Source organism: Molothrus aeneus, chromosome 1 (genome assembly GCF_037042795.1).
Source record: "Molothrus aeneus isolate 106 chromosome 1, BPBGC_Maene_1.0, whole genome shotgun sequence".
In the NCBI taxonomy this organism is placed as follows: Eukaryota; Metazoa; Chordata; class Aves; order Passeriformes; family Icteridae; genus Molothrus; species Molothrus aeneus.
In genome coordinates this window covers 53446768-53470927 of record NC_089646.1, presented here as the reverse complement: position 1 = coordinate 53470927, position 24160 = coordinate 53446768, and the positions used below count along the sequence as shown (strand labels likewise).

At 39.9% G+C, this 24160-nt stretch overlaps 1 protein-coding gene across 1 annotated transcript in view; it reads right to left on the bottom strand.

The window, feature by feature from the left end:
* Positions 1–24160, bottom strand: part of GLI3 (GLI family zinc finger 3) — a 201778-nt gene that overhangs the window by 67837 nt on the left and 109781 nt on the right. The window contains exon 4 of the mRNA XM_066557224.1: positions 21740–21845. Within this exon, the coding sequence (XP_066413321.1) occupies positions 21740–21845 (106 nt within the window). The remainder of the gene's footprint in view (positions 1–21739; positions 21846–24160) is intronic.

Here is a 24160-nt window from a genome sequence, read left to right as displayed (position 1 = left end):
AAAGGCACTGGAAAAAGTTCAAATTTCATCACAAGGGGCTGGAGTGCCTGCCCTTGCCAACCTGCTCTTTGGCAAAAGACAATGATTACGCCTGTCATGCATTTGCTGTAGTCCAACTGGCCGACCCAAACTAAACGCCTTTTTGTCCCTGTTTTTCCAATTAATTTAGCATATATACAGCACAGACACAGGCAGCAGCTGTGAGAGCAGTGAGGGCAGCCTGTTCCTTTGATGCTGTTGGCTTACAAAGAGTAATCAAACAAGAAATGTATTTTTTCCCTTTAACATACACATATCATGATCAATGGAAGTAGTTGTCATCACCTAAAAGGCCAACAGACCATAATCTTACACAGGAGCCAATTCTGCTCTGCCATCAGCTCAGAAATGCAAGCATATGAGTGGGACAGTGATCAAAGTCATGAATTCCTAACATGACGCCAGCTCCCTGCCACTAAATCCATGAGGGCTTGTAAAACCTGAGGAATGAAGATTTCTCCTGATGTGTTTTTCTCCCTCTTTTCCCTTTCCTATGTGACCTTTTTTGTGTTTCTTGCCCTCCAACAGCTTTCTGCAAGGTAAGCCTGTTTAGCCTTCCTGTATGAAAATATCTCCTAGCTCCAAAGTTTGTTAGGGAGCTGCATTTTGTGCTAGCAGCAGGTACCAACAGTGCAGTCTGGCACCCGAGCAAATGACCCACATAAAGCTAAGCCACTCACTATCATGCTTTTAGCATATTTGAAATGCACTGAGAACCTGAAACCAGAAGCTACTTTCCACCACAGCGCAAACCAGACATCTCCTTTCCTCAGAGAACTTTTTGTCTGCATGGTTCTAAAGTAAAACTTTGTTTTACAGTGGAAGTGCATCTTTCACCTTGGTACTATGAAACCACACCAGATGTGAAATATTTGTTGTCTCCTGATCCCCTATGAGGCCAAGATTGGTTGGCAAGAGCTTTAAAAATCATGGTGATGTAGGAAGCAAAAGTACTACCGCTGGGTATCACATTACAGAGTGAATTTCCTATCCTGGCAGTGAGAAAAATAGAGTAGTACAGCAAATTTAATACAAGAGTAACAAAGAAACTAAGTCTGGATGTCATTTTACGAGAGATTCTTTTTAAATGTGATCCCAACTCATATTTAGAAACACGAAGAGCATGCAGACAGGCTGGGACCCTGGCCTTATCTGGTGCATATTGAACAGAAAACTCTTTAAATGCTTATGCAAGAAGGCTGAAAGTCTGTATCGGCCTCAGTGATTCACTCTCCAGCTGGCCAACAGCCAGATGCTGCCGCAGGAGCAAAATTAAGAGCCAGGCTGTCAGCTTCTCCCTCCAGATCCTGCAAGAGCCATTCAAGGACACCAGGACTCAGCTGCTCTTCTCCTCCTCAGCCCTGCCTCTTTCTCTCTCTCTTCTTCTGAGCTCCTCAGTTTTCCTAGGATGCTAGGAAAAGGACACTGACCTGGGTAACATCAATCAACAGCAGGCATATAAACAGTATTATCTCAGGCAGAAATAAGGAGTCATCAGATTCCACAAATAATTCCCAGCTCTGGACTCTGATGTTACCTAATTTCTCTCAAGCATCTGATTTTAACATGCTGCTAACTTCTGGGGTCACTTTCAGTCTGGACTTCTCTCCTTCCTCTGTATTCCCAGACTCCCCTTTCCCTACAGACCTATTTTCCCTCATGCCTTCTTCATCTGCTCTCAGGCCTACAATTTGAGTCATCCTGATTTATTCTAATAAACATCACATACCTTTTCTTTCCCTCTGTGATTAAATTTAACTGTGACCATCTTTCACAAGTATTAACTCCATCCTTCAAACGAAAATGCAGCTTTTAGAAAGGGTGCTGTCAAACACCCTTACTGTTGCTTTGCAACCTCATTGTTGGAATAACCTCCGTCCTGTAAGCAGCAAAAAGTACAGCCCAGGGGTGGCTCTGCAGATTCTCATTCAGTGACAAATCAAATCTCCAGATGTGGGTGGCAGTCCATCCCCATAATATTTATTTCACGTGTATAGAATAATAGATTGGTTTGGATTGGAATGTACCTTTACAGGTCATCTAGTCCATGCTGTCATGAGCAGGGAAAGAAGCTGGAGACCCTTCTGCAAACTCAGGACCCTTCAGCCCAGTATCCTGCAACCTAGCCATGCATCCTGTTGAATGGTGTTCTGTCTTGGGTCTGAGGCTACTTCATGGGATGCAATGAGGCTTCAGCATGAGAAGAGGCAAGGAGATTTTCAGTGATGCTGCTTGACAATTTATGCCTCACCTGTAAACCATGGGAAGGCAGAACTTGCCCTGCATCTTCTCCAGTGCAGGGGTTCTTCTGTTATACAACATATTCAGACCACTTAAGGGAGGGAGCAAAGCAGATGTATGCTCTTTCCTGAATCAGGACTTCTGTGTCTACTTCTAGAGACCCTGCAAACTCAATTCAAATTTCATACAAAGCTGATCACACTTTCAAGACATAGCTGAAGGTCCCCAGGTTTGCAGGTAAAAAAGATCCCGTGGCTGTGTTTCACCACTCATTTTTATCCTGGCACATTAGGATGATTTTATTATTTTCTCAGTAACCTTGGTTATATCTACAACCCTGATGTAAATGAGAAGGAACAGAGAACAGGGCTAGCTGTGAAGGCATCTCCTCCTTCCTGTCTAGAAAGCCTTCCTGTTCACTGCTAAGGTGCTGAAATATCATGAGTGCCACACAGCTTCCATATCTAACACAGGACTTCCCACTCCCCACCCACACCCAGCCTGACAGCTTCTTCCTGTCCCAACTCCGATGCTCTGGGGAATCTCAACTGCTCAGCTTGTGAATGGCACACACGTGCTGAGGCAGGGAGATCAGTGTAAGGGCAAACAGGTGTATTTTTGCCTATTAGTCATGACACTTGATGAATTGTTGCAGAGGTGTCTGCACACTCTTAAAAACTTACATAGTTACACTGGTTCAGCAGCTGTGAACTGCATTGGTTGTAGGGCAAATCACAGTATGTGTGAAGCTGCTTTTTTAAAAAAATGGGGTTCTTTTCTGACCACTGCTGAACCACAGGTGAGCTATCTGTAGGATTTCAGTTATTACTCATGAAAACAGTGTCGTTTTGTTTTGTTACTTACAGCCTCAATAGATGAACTCTGTACAAGAAGACTGATTAGCAGTAGGTTTAGATTTTAACCACCAGAAAAACTGAATCAAATGCAATTCCCTTTTCAGCCCATACAGCCCTTTTTTAACTGGTGAAGGAAGATCATGGGAATCTGAGAGTTCATGAGGCAAGCATGAGCAAGTTATACATATTTCAAAATGATCTGCATGCACAGATCATTACCTAGTATTATCTTGAAAGGATCACACATTCTTTCCACCAGGAAAAAAATCTGAGATATGGGGACTCCTATTACATACTTCAGTCTGTTTTTTGTACTTAAGCATTTGTCAGTTTTACAAAGAGGAAGACTGGATTGCCCAAATTCAAATCTTATCCCTTTCTTTGGTACTAATGGAACAGCTAACTTGAGGTGAAATGTTGCTGTGTGACTAGAGGTGAAAGTCCCTGGGTAGATAAGCCAGCACATAGCTTGCTGACTGTGGATCCTTTTAACCACCCTCTCAGTGCTCTACTGATGGGATTAGAGGATCATCCCAAAGTCCATGAAACTATCTTATGTGGATTCATGCATGTAACTGAGTTAGGAATTGAGGAGGGGGGATGGAAAGAAAAGACACCCAGTTCAGGGTGCTGGGGAGCAGCAAAGTCCAGCTGCTCCCTAAGAAAAGGCAAGCCAGGAGCCACACATGGGCAATGCACTCCATGCCACTAGAGCTGAGTGACCAGAGCCAGATGCTACTAACAATCATGAGCCTGAGACAAGGCAAAGTGACAAACCAGGTCTGGGTTGGGCCAGCCAAGAGCAGAAGGAGACGGGGACAAAGACAGGTCAGGAGACAAGCTACACCATGGTTCTGAGGGCTCTATCCAGAACAGCTCCCTGCAGTGCAGATCCTGAGCTCAGCCAGGAAGCAGGACCACAAACTGGCACTACTCACAACGCAGGTCAGGCAGCTCAGCTAAAAAGGAATTCCTGGATGCATGAGGTGCTGGTAGAGGTCTCCAGTGAGGCCACTCAAGACTATTACTGCCAATTAGTGGCCTCAGGGTACTTACTTGCTATGCAGTGCTTGAAATGCTTTAATACATGCCAAAATATCTATACAGTGAAAATTGTCCCTGTTCTTCTATCTCTTGCAAGTGTGAAAACTACAGGAGGCCCCAGGGCATAGTACAACCCCCCACTCCTCACAGGCATTCTTCAATAGCAATGTTTTCTGGAAGCAAATGTAAAGCCACTCAGAACAGCCACAAAGGTCTGTGCCACAGGAAAATCTGGACTACTATTTTTGAGGTTGGTTTGGTGTTAGAGATCTGCCATAAACGGTTTCCAAATAACTTTAAGCTGTGCTTGGACATAAACCTCTTCTAAGCACAACCTATCTTAATAAAAAAAAAAAAAGAAGGTGATTTAAGCTCTTTCTGATTTTAAAGGAAACTATAACTCCAGGTCTGGAAATCTTAATGCCAAGTTTTGTCCTGATAAAATTTTAAATGGCTCTTTTATGAATCTGTTGAAAAATACATTTATATTGAAAACAGCAAGTGATCCTTAACTATAACATTGTAAATATGACACTGAGCTGAGGTTACAGATGGAACAATAATCTATCTCACAGAACAAAGCTTGTCAACGAAGTGGGATGAAATATTGTAACATAACCTAATTTATTATTGCCTTTTCATCCATCTTGTTATATTATGAACGTGTCAAAGTTCAAACCTCGATATTTAATCATTTAACAGTATGTTATTCAATGCTGGAGCAAGCATTGATGGCATAACTCTCATACCAATGATATCCACACTGTTTCTCTGATACCTGTTCAATTCAGTCCTGCCTGGAGAACTGAAAAATATAAAACTCATTAAACTGCCTATGATACTTTTCTTTTATCTTTTTCTTTTCTTTTTTTTTTTTCCTGCAATAATCATCTGATGTCTGCCCACAAAAAATTAACACTTATTTCTAGTAGAACCTGGGAGATGAACAAACAAGGACTTTCTTGGTATGTGGTGACTCCTATTCTAAAGCATGTGGCTCAATTCCTCAGGCAATATCTCCCATGTTAAATTCCTATTGTTTATTTAATACCATAGTTTCTTGTACAGACTGACCCTTCAGCACCAGCAGCCAACAACTGGCTAATAAAAGGTTTTTGTGTTAATAAAGTTGAGCTCTGAGATTTCAATGTAAGGAGATTGAGGCCAGCACTGAGCATTTTTCAAATGCAACCCACAGTTCTTTTTTCACTTCTCATTGAATTGGTAAACAATCAAACCTATAGATACATACTATGGGAAATCAATAATATAATTTTTAATACCTAATTTTTTTTTCAGAAATTCCAGCTTCAAACAGGCACTCCATTCCCCTAGAATCACTCACTGCCTCAAAGCTGCTATATCACATTCTTGGACTCAGGAAAACTAAGCAAGTAATTATGAACATTTTAAGAATTATTTGAATAATTCTTGAAATGTCAGAGCACACTTCATATAAAACAGCTCGAGTGCTGCAAAAGATTAAGCACTGTTAGCTATATTTTCTTAATGGTGGAAATGTAGAAAAAAGGAGAACATGAGTATGTTTTTTAAGTCCTAAAACAAAAAAACCTTTTGATTTCCTGTATCATTTTCCATGTTTCAACACCTAGTGAATATTTACTCACTTTTCCTCCAAAATTCACACTGGAACTGAAGTCAGCATAGGGAAGTAGGTCACAGAATCTGATTTGGTAGCAAACTTTCATTCAGTAGATACATGTTCAAATAAATCATGAATGGGTCCCTTCCTACGTAGTTCACATAGAAGCTAGATCAGGGTTTAAGGTAGACAGGCTCTGGTTTGGTTTCCATTATTTATCTGCTGTCCACCTTGTACAAGTTTGTTGTCTTCCTGATCCACTCTTTCCCCATCTTTAAAACTGTGGTAAAGCACTTGGAAAATGTTCAGTATCAGTTCAGTGGGAAGGTCACATCAAGAGATCCCATGTTACAAATATTTTCTCACTGAGGCAAGGACAATGCCTTACAAAATGTGTGCAGTTCTGGTATGTAAATTCCTAAAATATACAAATAACCTCACATGTGGTTAGAATAAAAAGTTTCTCCCACATAAAGTTAAAGGGAATCATTGCAGAAAAAAAAAAAAAAAGGAAAAAGGACACAAATGACTGTACAAGAGAGGTTCATGGTTCAGGAAATCTGCACGACAATTAGGCATTGACCGACAGCAAAAGAATATTACTCTGGTTCCCCTTTCCTTCTTTGGGAAGTGTTAACATTATGTAGTTACAGTTAAAAATTGACTACATTAATCAAGCACTAAATCCTCAGTCAGTGACTGCATTCCTATTTTTCAGCTGATGGACTGCCTGAACACGGACCCAGGTTTTTTACATATACTGCTACTTTTAAGACTTCATAAATAACCCAACTATCAGCTTGTGGATTTCCTCAAGAATAGTTTATGCCATGAAAAGGAATGAATATTCATTCTGTTATTTAACAGAATGCAGTTTACATAAGGTCAGCTGTAACATTGGTGACCTTCAGTCCACAGTAACACCTGTAGTGACTACAGCAAGCAACTGCTGCTTCAGATGATACAGTCTTGACTTGGGAGTCTTGACGTGCATTGCTTAAATGTGTATGCTGACACAGTTTTGACTGTTTAATTTCCTTCATTATGAAAAATATAAATAAAACTATCTACTGGGCTCCCAGTATTTCTCAAGTCCACTCTTCTTTTGTTCTCTTCCTCACAAGCACCTGCCTCTCCTTTTCCTCTTCCATCCACCCACCACTGTTGCTGCCTCCTGGCACTGCTCTGAAACACTGTCCACTTGGCCTTTGCAGTACAGAGCATCCCAGCTTTCCTCTCCTTTCTCCAAATCCTTCTCAGGATGCTGCAAGAAATCAGTGACTGGGAGAGGACTATGCATTTACCTGGCAATTCTTTGCTTGTACAAAGAAGGCAAACATACAGAAAAGTAACCAACAATAACTACTCCCTGCAAATGCCACTTGCCCATTCTAGGCTTCTACCAGAGGTTATCTGGCAAATTTTCTGGCAGCTGTGTAAGCCTTGAGTACCCAGCTTGGTGCTCCTCCCAGGCAGAATATTTCTGCCTCTGGTCACTTCATTGCCCAGATTCAGGAAGCCAGAGCAAAGCTGTGAGACTGTAAATGGGGCAAAGGCACACTACCCTGCTGAGGGAGAAGGGATAATCCCCAGGGTGAAGAAACAGCTGGGGCTGGTAAACCCTGAGGCCATCAGAGCTGACTCACCAGAGTTCATTTGCCAAAGACTTCGAGCTCTTCCTGGCAGAGCTCCTTATATTTGCACAACACTCAGCAGAGGCTCCCATCCTGCACAGAGCTGTTGGACACTGCAGTAATGTAAACAGTAAATAAAAGTAATGCTAACATGTGATTTCCATCTCTTGCTTCTGCAAGAGCCTTATCCAGGCACTGCCTTACTTTGTTCAGCTTGCACTGAACCATAAATAAAGTAAGACCTTATACCTTCACAGGACAGCCCAACCCCAGTGCTGGTAAATTTTTCCTCTCCTGTCTTCAGCTGGTTCCAAGTTTACAGACTTATAAATGTAATGTATTGACTTGTACATTAAAAGACGGAGGATAATGTAGCAATGTTGCATTTGATGCAGAAATCATCATCATGCACATAAAACAGATGCACAAGATAAGAAAGTGTTATTTGAATAAGATTACCATGGACCTCCACACACTATTTCTCCTTCAAACTATGCTATACTACAAAGTGCAGCAGGAAAATCTAAAAGCTCTACAGCCAACTCATTACCTGTTGTTAGTAATAACAGAGTGGGCAGTGAAATTACCAACTGCATTCCTATAGCAAACTTCTCTGCTCTGCAATTCTCTTCTGATGCTCTAGAGGTGGTCCCATTTGCTATTCAAATTTTAGCTTCCTCTAGGCTACAGGCAGAGCCTGACATCCCTTCCAGTCTTTAACCAGAGACACCATCATATCAGTATGTAGACATATATAAATCTGGGCTGCATTAATGTATCCCTTTCTTGCCTCCCTTGCTGCTCCTCTCCTCTCTCAGAAAAAGTGGGTCAAAGGAGTGTCAGAAGCTTTCTCACACTTAATGCTGTTAAGTCAGCTAATTGAATAAACATTTGTTTAACATTTGCTCCTATTTCACTAATGCACTGTGAGAATGAGAAGAATTTTATTCCCCTTCTTCCCCATCCTCCCCCTTCGTCAGGAGTGCCACTAGCTGTTATCGCAGTGACTAATGTGCTGTATGTGGCCATTATAGTCCTCAACTCTGAAATTACAGCCAGGATGAACGATAGGCTCTGCCTGTATGCTGATTGGAGTTGGATGATGATTGATTAGAAGAAAGTCAGACTACGTAGCCATGCAAAAAGAACTGCACTAAGCCACAAGCTTAAACACTAAAGAGCATTTCACCGGTGCCTTCAGAGCTATTAGATGTTTTCATATGAACAACATTTCTTACATCCAGGTTTGCGCATTTTATCTTTATTCTTTCAAATACTGAAATTGCTTGGATAAGAGAGTTATATATTTTTTAATATATATTTATATATATATATATATATATATATATATATTTATACACATTTCTAAGAGTAGCCTGAACTTTTAGAGGAAATTGAAGAGGCTTTGTGTCAAGTACAGCTAAATCCAGCCATTCTATATCAAACCCCTGCTAGAAAATTACTGTGCAGATGATAAGGCTGAAAGATATAATAAAAAGTGACTCTACTCAATTTACACTGCAATATTGGTATGACTGAATATTTTTCATTCAGGTGACTGATAAAATCACTAAACTGTATTGCAGATAAATAAAGGAGGCTTCTGTCAAGAATAAACACCATTAATCATGAAGTCTCACCCTCTGAGTGGCTGTGCTATGCAACTGCACAAATGCACCATCACAAGTGGCATGTGACCCACTGCCTCCTTTCTTCCCCCAGCTCCCTGGTGAAACCATCTTCCTAGGAAACTTTTCTGCTGCCTTTACAACATTTGGAAGCCCGGGAATGTCTTTTCCTTTCAAGTTTATACATAACTGCAACTGAAATAAATTTTAGTGGGAACACATTCAGCTAAAAATTGAACCCACAAGACAAAGTGAAGCCATGCAAACTGTGGCTGCATTGCTGTAAATCCAGCATTATAGTAAAAGGCCTGTGTTTAAATTGGTGAGGATGAAGTCTTTATAATTCTAAAGCTGAAACAAGCAGGAAATTTTTCCCCCAAGCCTTCTTCCCATTTTCTTCCAAACCCACATTTTCTTACTAGTTTTATAATTTAGTTTTGCTATTTCCAAATAGGTGCTGAGTTTCTTTTTGAACATACAAACATAAAATTTCTTAACATCATAAATCTACCTCAGTAGCATCTGTGGGTCTCCTTTCAAAAAAGCAACTTACATGCTAAATAATGGACATGAGCTGAAAGAAACTTACCCAGCAAAAGCACAGTCATACAAAAAGAAAAACAGACAATTTAGGTAACCTTTTTGTAACCTGTTTTAGAGCAATTGATGATTCAACAGTGGCCATGTTATTAAGCCAGAATGAAGCAGTGCCCTACACTCTAATGAGGTTAAAAAATGTAGTTAGGTCTTCATGTTAAAGGCACTTAGCAAGCAGCCTGCTTGGCAAAGACCAACTGTGTTGGAGCAGAGGACTAATCACACAGGCAGGAATCAAATCGACTGGAAGAATTAGGAGACTTGCGGCCCCGAGGAATGTAATTCATGCAGAAAAGCAGTTGTCAGAGCGAGGCCAGGGAACTGTGTGGGAAGAAAGCAAAATAAACAGCTCAACAAAGAAAACAAAGACACTCAAATAGTGGCTTTTCTAATGCTTGAGTACACTGAAACTTCAGTGGGTGCATATGACAAAAAAGTCATCAAAGACGACCTCTATAAAAGCAATATACCGGTAAATAGTGAACTGGTTCAAAAACTCTCAGAAAATGCCTGTAGATCTTTAAAGATAACCTTGGCAGGACAGAGAAAGTACATACATACATGCATGCATGACTGGGAGAAGAAGAAAAACAATCAAATGGTACAAAGCTAAGAGAGTTTAAATGATTTCTACAATTACTCCTCATTTCTCTCTCTACCACTCACAGATGAGAATACTCTCTGTGAAAAAACAGCATTGCTAATCAGGATCCACTCCCACAGCATGAGGACCAGATTACTGCATCCACCAGGGGGATTATCTGACCAGAAGGAAGATCTTGAGGCTTGTCCTAAATCTCAAAAAAACTCGTGTGCAATTCATGGGAAGTTTTTCTCATGACAGGTATGACCCATGACAGTAAAATTAAATTTTGAAATTAACTGATATATGAATCTCAAAAATACTGTTTTTCAAGAGAACAAACATTTTGTTCTCTTGAAAAACAGTATTTTTAATTAATGTGTTATTGCTCTCATAATTTAGTGGGTTTTTTATTTTTGGAGAATGAAGCTTTTATCACTTTTAGTACTTTGGAGCCTTTCTCCTCATCTCATTCATTCACTTATGATTTGTCTAAACCCTCCCTACCTCAAACTCAAGAATGCTATGCTCACTACTGTTCCAGGAAATTTTAGCTTCTCTTCTTTCCTTAACTCCTTCCTCCCATTAAGGCAGGTGTTCCTTCTTCTGGAAAAGCATCTGAAAGTTTCTCACATTACCTCAAGTGAACATTGTCCTCAACATCGGTTCTGTGATGCTAAGAAACACTCTCTTCCAAAATTCAAAACCAAACCAAAACAAATCCTTTGATTTCCAGTGCCTACTGTAAGACATGTTCACAATATTACAAAACTGCAATTTGGGGAAGAAAAAAATATTTTCTTAATTTTTTAATATAATAAAATAATAACTTCACTGTTTAAAACAAAACCAAGTCGGCAATAACAAAAGAGAAATTCAGGAACTGAATATTTCTCCTATTGCACTTGCTATGCATATTTGGTTGTGAAGGGAACATTTGACTAAAATTCTTACATTACAGGACTACAGTCCTGACAAAACAGCGATATGAAGGTTCAGCATTAATCATTTCTGTTGAGGTATGGTTGGATTTGCTTCAAACCTCTGTACTATCATCAACAGACAGCCCAAAATTGATATTCACAGGGATTAGTGACTGTTACTGAATAGAGTATCAGCTAGAATTTCTCATCTATAACTACATGCAGCAAAAAAAAAAAAAAAAAAAAGATTATACAAATCTACAGAAACTCCTGAATAAAAATTCTACATATATACATTTCTATATAAAACGCACAGATTATTTTCTGATACGCATCTTCTCCCCCTTTCCCCTAGACAAATACATGATGTGGGAAAGAAAAGCCATTTTGAGAGTGCACCTGAGTGACAATATCAGCTGTACAGTACATATTTATGCTGTACCCAGTACCGGAGTCAAGGGGTGACCTTATGAAAGCGCAACTTCCAAGCTTCTCCCATCCTCCAAACACCACCTCAAACAGCAGGTGTGCAAGTCACACATCAGCACCAACAATCATGAGAGCAGTAGGATTCACAGGTATATGAAGCACCACTTATATCAAAGGTGAATTCTGCTAAGGTAAAAGGGGGGAAGAAAGATATTCTGCTTACAGCCCCCTTCTTGTATTTTCTCTGCCAGTAACAAAGGTCCAGGTATGGGAGCTGGCTGAAGTGCAACCAGAGAAGATCAGGAAAACACTCAGTTCTCATGCCAGGCTGAGAAGTCTTGTCTCTGTCAGGCCACCTTTTTGATCTTTCAAGCACTATAAGACATCTTGCTGCTACATAGTCCACAGTACAAGTTAGTCCTAACAAACGGTAAATATATAATGGCTGGAAAACTACAGCCATCGAAAGAAACAAGAGAGAAATTCCTCACACTGCTATTCTTGTTCTATTTGTGTGAAAACCTGGAGTTAAAAGCATTTCCCAGGCAAAGCTGTAACTTTGAACAATAAGCATAAAGGAAATTAATATTCTGGCTGCATAATTTTTTTAAAAGTAGTAAATCCAGTTTTAAAATCTTCAAGGTAAATGCATTATATGCTGGAATCATTATTAGTTCTCTAAACAGAGTAGGTAGCTGGGTGTGTAAATGAAAACCCTAAGGGGAACAACCTGGCCAGCTTGGAACACACCTGCACAAGCTACACACATCTGCTCCCTCAGCATCTCTGCAATTCAATCTAATCACAGGAGTAGAAACACAGCTCCCAGGCTCCCAGAAAAGGAATCAGGATGGAAGCCTGATGTCCAAGGAACAAGCAAGGCAAAGGAAGACAGAGGCAGGCTACACAAGCTTTCTTGGTACTGTCTTGATGATATACACTGATAGTGATCTTCCAGGGTAAAGCAGAGAACACCTGATTGCCCCTGGTCATTCAGCTACTGATCTCTCTGCCAAATCTGTCTACAGTGTTGTTAAATGGGGCTATTTGCGTTGGTGGCCTCTATAAACTGGACTAGACTATCAATCTTTTCTTCCACGGGCCAGTGGAAAAGGCATGATAAATCTAGGCTGAATTTCAACAGGAGATACAGGACTGAAAGATGTGTATCTTTAAAGAGATAGCCACTTAAATCTGATATGTTTAGAAATTCTCCCTTATGTGAAATACGCCCTAATTTTCTGTTGATCCTTAACACCGATGGTCACAACACCTCATAAATAATGCTTTCAAGAAGACGATAGGTTAGTTAATTCCTTCAGGAACTTTGTACTCCTGAATCACAGGCTGTAGGATGTTTGCCTCTGTGTCTAACCTCTGCAGAGCCTCCAGAAAATTGCCAATGCACCTATAAAGCTGACCATAAATGCAGCATAATCTATTATAAATTCAGACCTACACATTTGGTGCTGGAAGGGATAAACCACCTGCTCTTCAGTGGCAACTTCATGGGGCCCAGCTTCAATGTAAACATTGCTCTGAAATAAAGTCCCAAGCCATTTCTTGGTCATGCATCCTAAAAGTAACAATCAAACGAAATAACATTTTTCTTTAGATTGTTTCCTCTATCAATCAATAACATCAGTCATCAATGATAGCTCAGCCTGACCTGAGGCACAGTGATGAAAAACCCATTGAACACAAAATACAACACTTCCAGTGAAATTAAAGTATTGTTGGAGTTTTTATCTAGCATCATACAACACAGAATATGCAAGGAACAGCTAGTTAGTCTCCTACACCTCAGAAGCACAGCTACAACAGCCTATGTTTTGTTACAGATATGTAAACAAATACAGACTTACACACACACACACACACACACATATATATATATAAGAAATACAGCAGGATGAGTAGGTGGTGCCAAAAGTAAGGTGTAAACTTAACTTCTGTTTTTTCATCCTTTGGGAAAGAAAAAGTGCCAACTACATTCAATCCATACTCCAAGATTCTAGGACTTGATGTCTTTGTTGGGGGAGGATGGAGTCTAAGTCAGGGAAAGATAGTGTGAGAGTGTGATGAAGATGCTCTGTGTTCCTAAAATTCATGCTACTCATTGCTCACATTTCTTGGAGTTTATACCTACTCTAACTTTAGGGAACTTCCAATTCACAACACAGGAATCTCACAGGTACACTTTAAAAAAAGAGAAAGAAAAAAAAATCCCCACTAAGACTGTAACATTTCAGCTCTCTTTGAAGCAAGATTTAACATGAGTGGAAGAATTGTGCTGAAAAAAAAGGAGTCTGTCACAGTCCAGTACCTCACAGGCTACTGCAACAAGTTTGACAGCAGCCTCTATAGAGTTGGCTTGCTTCTGGTTCACTGCACGTGAATACCACAGTCAATATCTGCTCACTCAACTAATACTGCTGACTACAGCACAAAGAACACAGGAATTTTGTCCAAGAAACCACAGGCTCAGAGCCTTTGAATGTGCACTATATTTAGAGCTTGCATTCTTTGCAGCTGATAACAGAATGAGATAATAGAAATTTCAAGCAGCAGAACTCAAGCATTGCAGCTATTCTATATATTTTTGTTTAAATGTTAAATTAAGGTAATGATCTACATGTTCTCAAAGGTTTTGCCATTGAACATTTTTTTTCTAAGCATTTTGTTAACATTTTACCTGTAATCTTCCATCTTTCTCAGGCTCTGAGTAGTTCCTTGCATTAGTTTTAACTGCAGAGATTTAAAATTACTCAGTCCATGACAAATGTAAGCAAGATACCCTATTATGTAAAGAGGATGCATGCACACACAGACACGCACAAAAATTCGCCCACTTGTATACACATCTGCTCACAGCAAGCACCTAAACAACTTGTAATCATGTCTAGTTATTCCCCAGTTTACAGAAAAATGTTACATAGAACAGTGACCTGAGGCATAGCTTTTCCTGGCCATTCTTTTTGCTTCCATCATCCCTTAATTCACGCTGGTTTGAAAGCCCGCCTTAGGGAACCACTTCTCACTGGCAGCCGAGAATTCATCTAAGGACTGTTAACTGCCCAGACGGGGTAAATCAGCTAAGTGCCAGTGCTGATAGACACCTCACTGCCCATAAACCTTGGAACTGCTCCTCTGCAACAGCATAATTTATAAAAACCTCCTAAAGAATCCCTTTCGCTGCACTGGGTTCCACCAGCCAAACCTGTGCCTCTCTATGAATCAGGTGGAGAGGAGGCAACTGATCCCCTTTAGACCATCGGGGGAGTGCTCCCAAGGGCTTGTCCCAATTTTTTCTCCCCCTGCATCACAGGGCAGGATGCCCTGTGCATTGTTGCTACTGCAGAGTGCTGCACAGAGGTGGTCAGCCAGCTGCCAGCCACTGGCGGCACATCTTGCTCATTAGGGCTGGGGGCTGCTGCCACTCGAGTGCTTTTCTCAATATTAAAAAAAAACCCATGAACCAAAGATTTGGGGGAACCTTCTACCAAGAATTTTCAACAAAACAAACCATTACATTTTAAAAGCTCTTCCTTCTATATTAAAAATTTCACCGTAATTTTCCCCTAATTTCAATTGCTGCAACTTCCCCAGACAGCCCGAAATCAAGCTGGCTGTATAAAAAGAACAAAGAGCCTCTGTTAACTCAATATTTATCTGCTGCTATTGTTTCTCCTTTATAAATCTGTAGTTCCTTGGCATTACAATTAGCTACTCCAGAGAAAATGATTATGTCACAAAGTATTATCCACCACAGAAACAGATGAATGATGTGAACCAAATGTAATCTGGTGCGCTTAGAGGCAATTCTGTTGACTTTCATGTAAATGTGCTGGCTTAAAACAGGGATGGATTTTAGCAGTGAATCCTTATTTGATCTAAAATTTATTTTTCAGCAGAAATTAAGTAAGATCGTTTTTCCTAAATACTGCGTTTTCCTAGAAGAGAGAGAGAAAATCAGTGAGAAATACAGAAGAGTTGAAATGACTGTGCAGTAACTTCAGACTGCAGTTTACCTAAACAAATGAATGTAACAACTTAAATAAAACAGCTATATCAAAAATATTTAACTATTTTTATCCACATATTAACCTACTTTCTTTTCTTTTAAAAGGTAGTTCAGAATCAAAAATTTAAGAGAAACACTTAACCTTTTTTTCTGCAATTCAATATATGACACTGCTAATTTGCTTTCCAAACTTTTTGCACTTTGAGATAGTTTTTAAAAACACTCTGTTTCTGAATCCACTCTGCAAGCATTACAAAGCTAACGAAGGAGAATTTACGTTCTGCAAATCTTAAGGTAAATACCACTTCATAAGAATGAACAAAACACTGATTCACTATTTTAAATGATGCATAACTATATACTGAGTGAGATACCACAGTTTTAGCCTAGACAGAAGCTTCCTATTCCCAAGCTTTGTAAAAGGTCTGGCACTGAAAGAAAACTATCTGCTGAAGTTTATGTGTAGGCATCTGGCACTGGTATTTTACTTCCCTGAATAATCACTAAGGAAAGAGGGATACACGCTGCTTGCAGAGCCTACAACATGCATATCTATGGCACATAACAAATTCTGTATAACCTTAACGAGTCACCAGACCATGCTGATTCCTTCTCAGAGACTTGCTATAAAAATCCTCCAGGCTATGAGCAGCTGCTTATTCTGCATGCTGCACTTCACTTCCAGAGACAGGTTTCTTGGGGTATTTCACATTTAAAACAAGATTTCTTCCTGTTTAAAGAAAATACTTTCACGGATAATTTTGGGAAGCTGTAACTACAGTCATCTTTTCATGTCCCAAGAGCTTCCCAGCCTTTCTTCTTTGATGGCTCCTGGCTAAACCATAAAACCCATTCCAAGTCTTAAAGTAATTAAAGCCAATTCAATGAGTGATGTTTTTCATGCTGGGTGGGGTTCTCCTTCCCACTGTGAAAGGCTCAATGAATGCTCTGACAAGCTGACAAACTCCTTGCCAAGTCTACAGCTTAGAGGTACACTGAGGTAAAGCAGCAGGTAAAAGATTTAAGAGGTTTAAACACTCAGATTAAAAAAAAAAAAATTAGAGCTTAGAAATGAAAATTAGAAGAAAACTCATAATGTCAGGGACAAGGCTGGGAAAACATAAACATCCTATCAAATGTGTGACTAGCAGTTTCTCCCATAATCATGGATATGCTTTAATCTTCTCACATTTGGGTATCCCCTATTTTGCTGCATGGTCCAAAATCAAACTATGATGAAAGCTGAGTGTCTGGGCCTGACTTTGCTTTTCTTTCCACCCTGGTGTAATTGATGTGTGTATAAACTACATATAAAATAACATATCTAAGAATCAGTCTCCCTTTTTATCAACTTGGAGCTGACTGCAAGCAAAACACATGCTTTGGTTTAGTACCAGAGCATTGAGAAAGTTCAAAATGTCTGTTCAAAGCACTCATGTAAGGCACATGCATGGTTATCCGCACGTGTATCATTTCAGGGCATAAGAGTGCCAAACTTGCTAGTCTCAATCAGCAGTTAGGAAAAAAAAAAAAAAAGGAGCTTGGAATATTGTTGATCCTAGGGAGCTAAAATATACCAGCTGTACCATGCAATTTTCTCCTGGCAAAGGCGTTCTCCCCCGACTGTAAGCATATAATTTACCTGCTCACTCTTCCTCATGTGTAGTCCAGAGCTAAGGCAAAAAAGGGATGGCAGAAAGAGATGGAGACTAAAGGGATTTTCAAACATGTATGATGCATCTTGTAAAGCATTCAGCCCCGAAACTTTAGCTTTCCACTAGCCTCCTGTAACACATGCATTTACCACTCCGGGATGTACACAAGCCACTGCCCCAGAGTCATTCCTGATATTGCCAACTAGCTGACTGTTGTCTCCTGCCTCATCTCTGCAGGAATGTGTTCCCTCCACAGCCACAGTAACAGTGCCTGAAGGTACCAGGATAGGTCACCTTTAAAGGCTGTCCAACTCAACCTTGAAATGAAGCATACTGGGAAAAACCTACTGATGCAACTTGGTTGAAGTGTGGGAATGAATGAATGGCCAAGAACAATAGCTTCCTAAATTGCTGAATTTCAATCCATCAGGAGAATTTTGCCTCTGCCTTAGGAGCTTTTTTTTTTAATTAACAAATAAAAACTCTCATCCTAGCTAAGACAGATTTTAAAATTTGTGGGACCATGAAGTTATTTACACTTGCACTGTCATAAAAGTAGACATCCTTCTTCTTCTTCTGTTCACTGCTAATAATTCTCATTCCAAACAAAGACATCAAGCAACTGGAAGAGTTAGCCAATAATAAATTTGTGATTTGGATCTTGAAGAAAAATAGCATACTCATGGTATTAATTTCAAATAAACACCCTCATTAGCAGCATGATTTTGAATCACTGCACACCAACCAGCGAAGCCATCACACTCTAATTGATGACCTAGCAGATGTCAAGGACCAAAACAGAGATAAGCTTCAGCTCCTCCTTTAATACCATACTTTGTAAATCAGTTTTGGAAATTAGGAAGATTAGGAAAAAGCTGGACAAAAACAACAAAGAAAAACAAAGCAAGAAATGCGATTACTAAAGCCATGCTTCTTTTGGTTTGTTTTAATCATATGGTGTTTATCATACAATTTAACCTCCTTGTTCAATGTAAAGCAGCAAAACTGAATTACAGTGTACTGGATTTTTTTAAACTGAATTTGAGAAAACACAATAATAAAAGGAAAACACAAGCCCCAGCCTCAATTCTGCCATTCATCCATAGCTGCTGAAGAACAACTCAAGCTGCATACATCTTCCTGAAGTATAAACCAAAGATGTACTGTAGAAATTCCAAGATAACTACACAGTACTAACAGGTTTTGGTAACACAAAGTGACACATTTCAGTACATATTCATAAGGGTTGGGGGTTATTATTGGGCTGTAATTGCAGTTGTTCCAACACGTAATAAGCCATGGCTGGAAAAACAAAGGCAGGTTAATTTGTGATTTCCTCTACTCATTCAGAGGCAAATTAAGTGTCAAACAGCTAATACAGAACATATTTCATTTTATGAGATTTTAATTTAATTCTGCACCATATCGTTGATGCCTTAATGTAGGGTGGTTTATCTAAGAGGAAGAGCAATTTATAAACCTCTTTCAATTGAAATCTTTAATGATAGGATACGATAGCATAATTACAGCAATGCCTGCTAGTCCTACTATACATAAGCATCTGTCACCAATTCCATCATAAACATAAACCCTTATTTTAAGGTTTTATAACTCAAATTATAAAATTCAGCTCCAGGCTAAAATTTGGGATGCAACAGTTCTGACCATCAGCAATTAAACTATAAGAATCATATATATATAAATAAATACATATACCTTTTTAGAGCTGCAAGTATGTAAGAGCCCTGTAAACATCTTTAAAATTCCTGCTTTCTTTTTTCTTTTTCACTTGGCCGGTGTTCAAAATTATGTGCAGACACTGTAGGTACTATGCAGACAAGGCCCTCCTCACATTTTTTCCCGCACTTGTATTATACCTAAACTAATTCCACTAAGGCTTGACAGGTTCTGGAACATATTTCAAGGAGCTTGGATAACTAAAATTATGCCTTTTTTAAATTTTATTTTTAATTTATATTACATACACAGATTTGAGAGTACTACAAAGCTGAGGAGAAAACCACTCATACAATGAAGTCATTGTTGAAGCTGTAAGTAAACATTTGCTTCCTGACTGGTTTCTTGCCATTTTCTCTCAGAATTCTCAAATATCTTCTCAATTCAGTTCTTTCTTCTTTATTTTTTTTTAATGGGTATTAGGACAGCAGTTCAAGTAATGGCTCCAAATGATCCCAGGTAATCCTAAGTGCCACTAACACCTGGCTCTGTAAAACTTGCAAGAAAACCACTGGGTGCCTACCTCACATGTAAATACATTAATATATTTTCCTGAAAACTGCAAAAGCATGACAAATCGTAACATCTCCAAAATGTTGAAGTCTAAATGACTTTTTTGAAGTTGCTTAATTACCTTTTTATATTTAATTACCTTTTTTATATTTAATTACATCAACCACGACAGCCCCAAGTGTCCACTACAGCTCATCATTCCAATGGTGACATAAACCAAATGAGCAAAAGGATTATCAGAAGTTAATAAGGGAAAATGGCCAATATAAAGGCAATTTTGAATTAAAACCCTGGACTGATATCAGAGTATATTTCAAAAGCAGCTGCCTGCAGTCATCACATCTGGCTAAGACCCCCTTGCCTCTGCAGGGCCCAGCTGAATCACCACTTAATCAGGGAGCAGGGGTGCACAGAACGCAGCAGGGCACCTTTCCACAGGAGCATGATTTTGGGGTCAGAGGGGACTACCTCTACAAACAAAGTATGAAAGAGGCATTTTCAACATCTTTTGGGGCTCTTACAGAAGTCTTGGCACTGAGAGCAGTGTAGACTGCTAGTCCTGATTTCCCACTGTCACCCAAAGCAGCTAACACTGGTCTACCCAGCCAAAAGCCCTGCTGTGGGCTTGGGGTGCTGTGGACTGGGTTCATGGGACTGAGGCTCCAGGGAGGGCTCAGTTCAGCAAATGCAGGAAGGGTCCCACATGACACAGACTTGCAGAAGCTTCTTCCAAGCTGGTAGGCAGTACTTGGGTCTTGGATGATGGTCCTCTGCTGATGCAGGTTAAAACTCCCTACCCTACCTGCCCAATACAGAGAGAAAGGCAAATTCCCCACTAGCTTCAAAATGAGCAGGATCATCTCCCCCAGCTCCCAAAAGCGTCCATCCATGTAGAATATTGACTGCAATACAAAATCTAGGATTACCCTCTAATGACTATCTGAGCCTGCCACCTTCAGCTTACAACAGTATTTAGCAGCAAATTTAAGCATGAATTTAAGTGTACTTTATTATGTGGTAGATTGTGGTGTAAATGGTGAAGCATCTGAGGAACCCTGAGGAATAAATCACAAATTTCTGTGCTCTCTCTTTCTATAAATACCCACTTTTCCTCTAATGTCCAAGAAGACTGCAACACAGATTTATTACTTACCTCCAGGCAAATTTGCTCTGAAATTACAATTCAGTAATAGAAGACTGACCCAAAAAAAAACTGTTAGTAAAATATTGTGTGTGTACTTGGGCATGTAGTTAGGATTGTTAATATCAATTAATTCTGCTCACAGAGGAGGACTTGTTTTAAAACAACTTCATTTTTCTTCTGCATATATGTAATTACACAGCTGTAACTAATAGCCATAGAAAAGCAATCTGCCATCTAAACAACTAGCATTATTCTTCAAAGTATTACTTGTGCTTTTCTTCTTGTATTTCCTCAGTGTGAGAGGTGATTAGTAGATATGATTAAATGTATACATCAAGCCTTTTAGTGAAGCACCAAGCCCTGCTTTTCAGCTTCATTTTAAATGGTATTTAGCAGTTTTCTGGACACATCCACTGGTTTATTCTGCAATGCTGATACCTGTCTCCCCATTTGGAATAAGATAAATTTTATTTCTACAGGATTTCACCACTACCACCCTTTTCTATGCATGTTATCACTGGTATTCATTTCTTTTATCTTTGTGTAAACCATGTGCTCTATCACATTTGCCATTTTGTTTGGGTGACATTCCCATCAATCAACCGATTGCCTATATGTGCACACAACAGGGACTAAGAAAATTTACCAAAAATTTCATTATACTTCATAGCAGTCACTAGGGAAGAAAACCAACCTAATGGTTGTTTTGTAAACAAACCTTTGGCATGAAAGGAAATTTTAGCCAAGAAGAAAACCAAGCTTAATACAGATTAGATACATGTTTATCTGGCTGTATTTCACAGGGCTCAGCACTTTTTAATTTAGCCTTTATGGAATGACACAATACAGAATAAATGTCAGCAAAAGACACAGGTAACCTTTGCCAGCTACTTCCTATTATAATAGGAATTCCTCAAGCACCAGCATGGGCTTTGCTTTATGAACAGATAACCTCAATGCTTTCCAAAAGTAAATCTCACACTTTGGAAAGACTGGAAAAGTGCTTCAGGTACGTGGTTTCAAGCATTGCAAAGGTTCATGTATTTGTCCATTCTTTCAGGAAGCAAGCGGGAACACTGAATACTCACACATGCAGAGGAGGAATGGGAGATGGTTCGTAATGGTAGCGTCCCTCATGATGTCTTGCATCAATTGGTACAGGAGGGTGGAATGCTGGAAAAAGGTGAGGAGGATCTGAAAAAACAAGCGAGGTTCCCAGATCTGAGTATTTCCAATGATTCTTTAAAAACAACATTCATAAAGACAGAACAGATATTGAAAAGCATGCGTTAAAGAGTGCTATGACTTAGGTCACAATCTCCGTCCATGCTGCTATCAATCAGGTCTGTCTGAGAGGACAATTTGGCCCACACTGTTTGCATGAATATGTATTTACTAATTTTAATATTCTCTTTTTATAGCTTAAATGGAAAAGGGCATTAAAAAAGTCTTTAATAAATAATTATGTGCCCATATGTGAAGCACCAGATCAAAAGGACCATCTAGGCTTTCATAAGCATTCCTGATTTATTTATTTTGTATTAAAACAAGAAAAAAAATCATCCCAGGAAAAAAAGCCTAAGCAGAGAATACAATGCAATAAAAACATATATCCTCAGAGATGTACACACACTCCTACAACAGAAAGCCAAACTGAAGTGACATGCTGAGAAATGTAAGTAAAACTGGCGTTAATCAGACAATGATGTTCAAAGGAAATGTGACTGGGAAAGGCCATGTTGGAGATGTTTAACTGCACCACACCAATGGCTCAACCTGGAGGAATGTGTGTGAGGACAGAGGGACTAATTTCATCCCCAGTTCTTAAAAAGGAAGGGTACTTTCTTTGTCCCCATGACTGGAGACCCAGGCATTCATGGCTGCAGTAAGCTCCCCTGCTCTATGTCCTCCATGGCTTTCACAGGACGGGGGATTTTGCAGCTGTCAGAACTCCTGGTTCCCGCTGCTTCTGGAGAGCCTGGGAGATAGGCTGACAAAAGGGGGAATGCACCCCTGACACCCCATGGGCTCTGCCCAGAGGAGTCAGGCACTGGCCCACCCTCCCCACGGCTTCTGCAGCCAGATTGTCCCCAGCTTCGAGGGGCACAGCTCACAGAGATCACAGCTCTCCTCACCAGCACACCGCTGCGATCTGTGTGCCTCAAAATGTTACACGCTGCTCACCACTGTCTCCCAAACACTCACAATTCCAACAAAATGCTAAACACCTCCAGTGGCATGAAACAAACTTATCCTGCGCACAACCATTACCCAATTGCCACTTTGGGTGATGTCATGTGTTTATCTGACACCAAAGGCTGAGAAGTACAGACATTAGGTCATGTCATGGATTTACTAAAATGCTTCTAGAAAAAAAGGAAACTTCAATCGTGTACTGGCAGTAAAACTAGTTCTACTCCAATTTTGCCCACCAGTTCTTGAAAGTATCTTTTCTTTATATTTCCTACCTTTCCTATTCATCAAAATTTAAATCTCCTTTAGATTATATTATTTGTGAAAGCAGTTCCCTGGTCTCAACTAGAGATGTAAAAAAAAAAAAAAAAGGATTTTTCCTCATCATGATTTAAAAAGTTGGGTTGCTTTACTATTGCTTTTTGAAGTGCGGGAAGAATGAGAGGAACAAACCTCATTGCCCTGAGGGAATTCACACAGGGGATGAAGGGGAAATAATTTCTGAGGAACTATTCCCAGTATTTCAAGAAAGCCTGGAAACATCTGACACAGACTGTCCAGTTACACAGCTTGATTTTGTGAAAGGGCATCAGCATGTGACTAGCCACAGTACATTTCAGCCATTTACTGACTTAAGAACCATAAATGAAAAATAATTGTGGTTTATGATGTAAGCTGGGAGCTCAAACTCACAATATTCTTAATTCTGATTCTGTTGCACCAACTGGACCTTGGCATGCAATCTGTTATGAGCTTCACTCCCCATGCCAATCACTCATGGTCTCCAATGGAGGTAAAAAATGGGTCACAGATGATCGGGAACACACTGTCATTGAGTGTCATTGATGCTCGCAGCCACCTCTGAACACATTCCCCAGCAGACACCAAGGCGACACTATGGGAAGTGTGTTTTAGCACATCTCCCTGCCTACCCTCTCCCCTGCTAAACTAGTATTTGACTACAGCAGCAGAAGCCAAAGGGAGTAGGTTTGAAAGCAGATGTCTTAGTATTTTACAGTATAAAGTCTGCCACCATTTTTTCAGCAAAAAAGGAAGTCACTTACACCGTCATAAATGCACAGGCAAATCCTTCTCTGCCCTATGTGTCTCCTTCAAAGAGTGAGTCTGGAGAGCACAGGTAAGACCACAGAGATTTTGCTACTCATATTCATGTCAGACAGGATGTGATTCACCTGGCCAAAACATGAAATCCCACTCAGGATGCCAAGCCTCTTCACTGTCCCACTATGCCCAGCCTGAGCATCTACCCATTAAAAGCAGTCCTAGTAATTATGCAGTGAAACACCATTTGACCG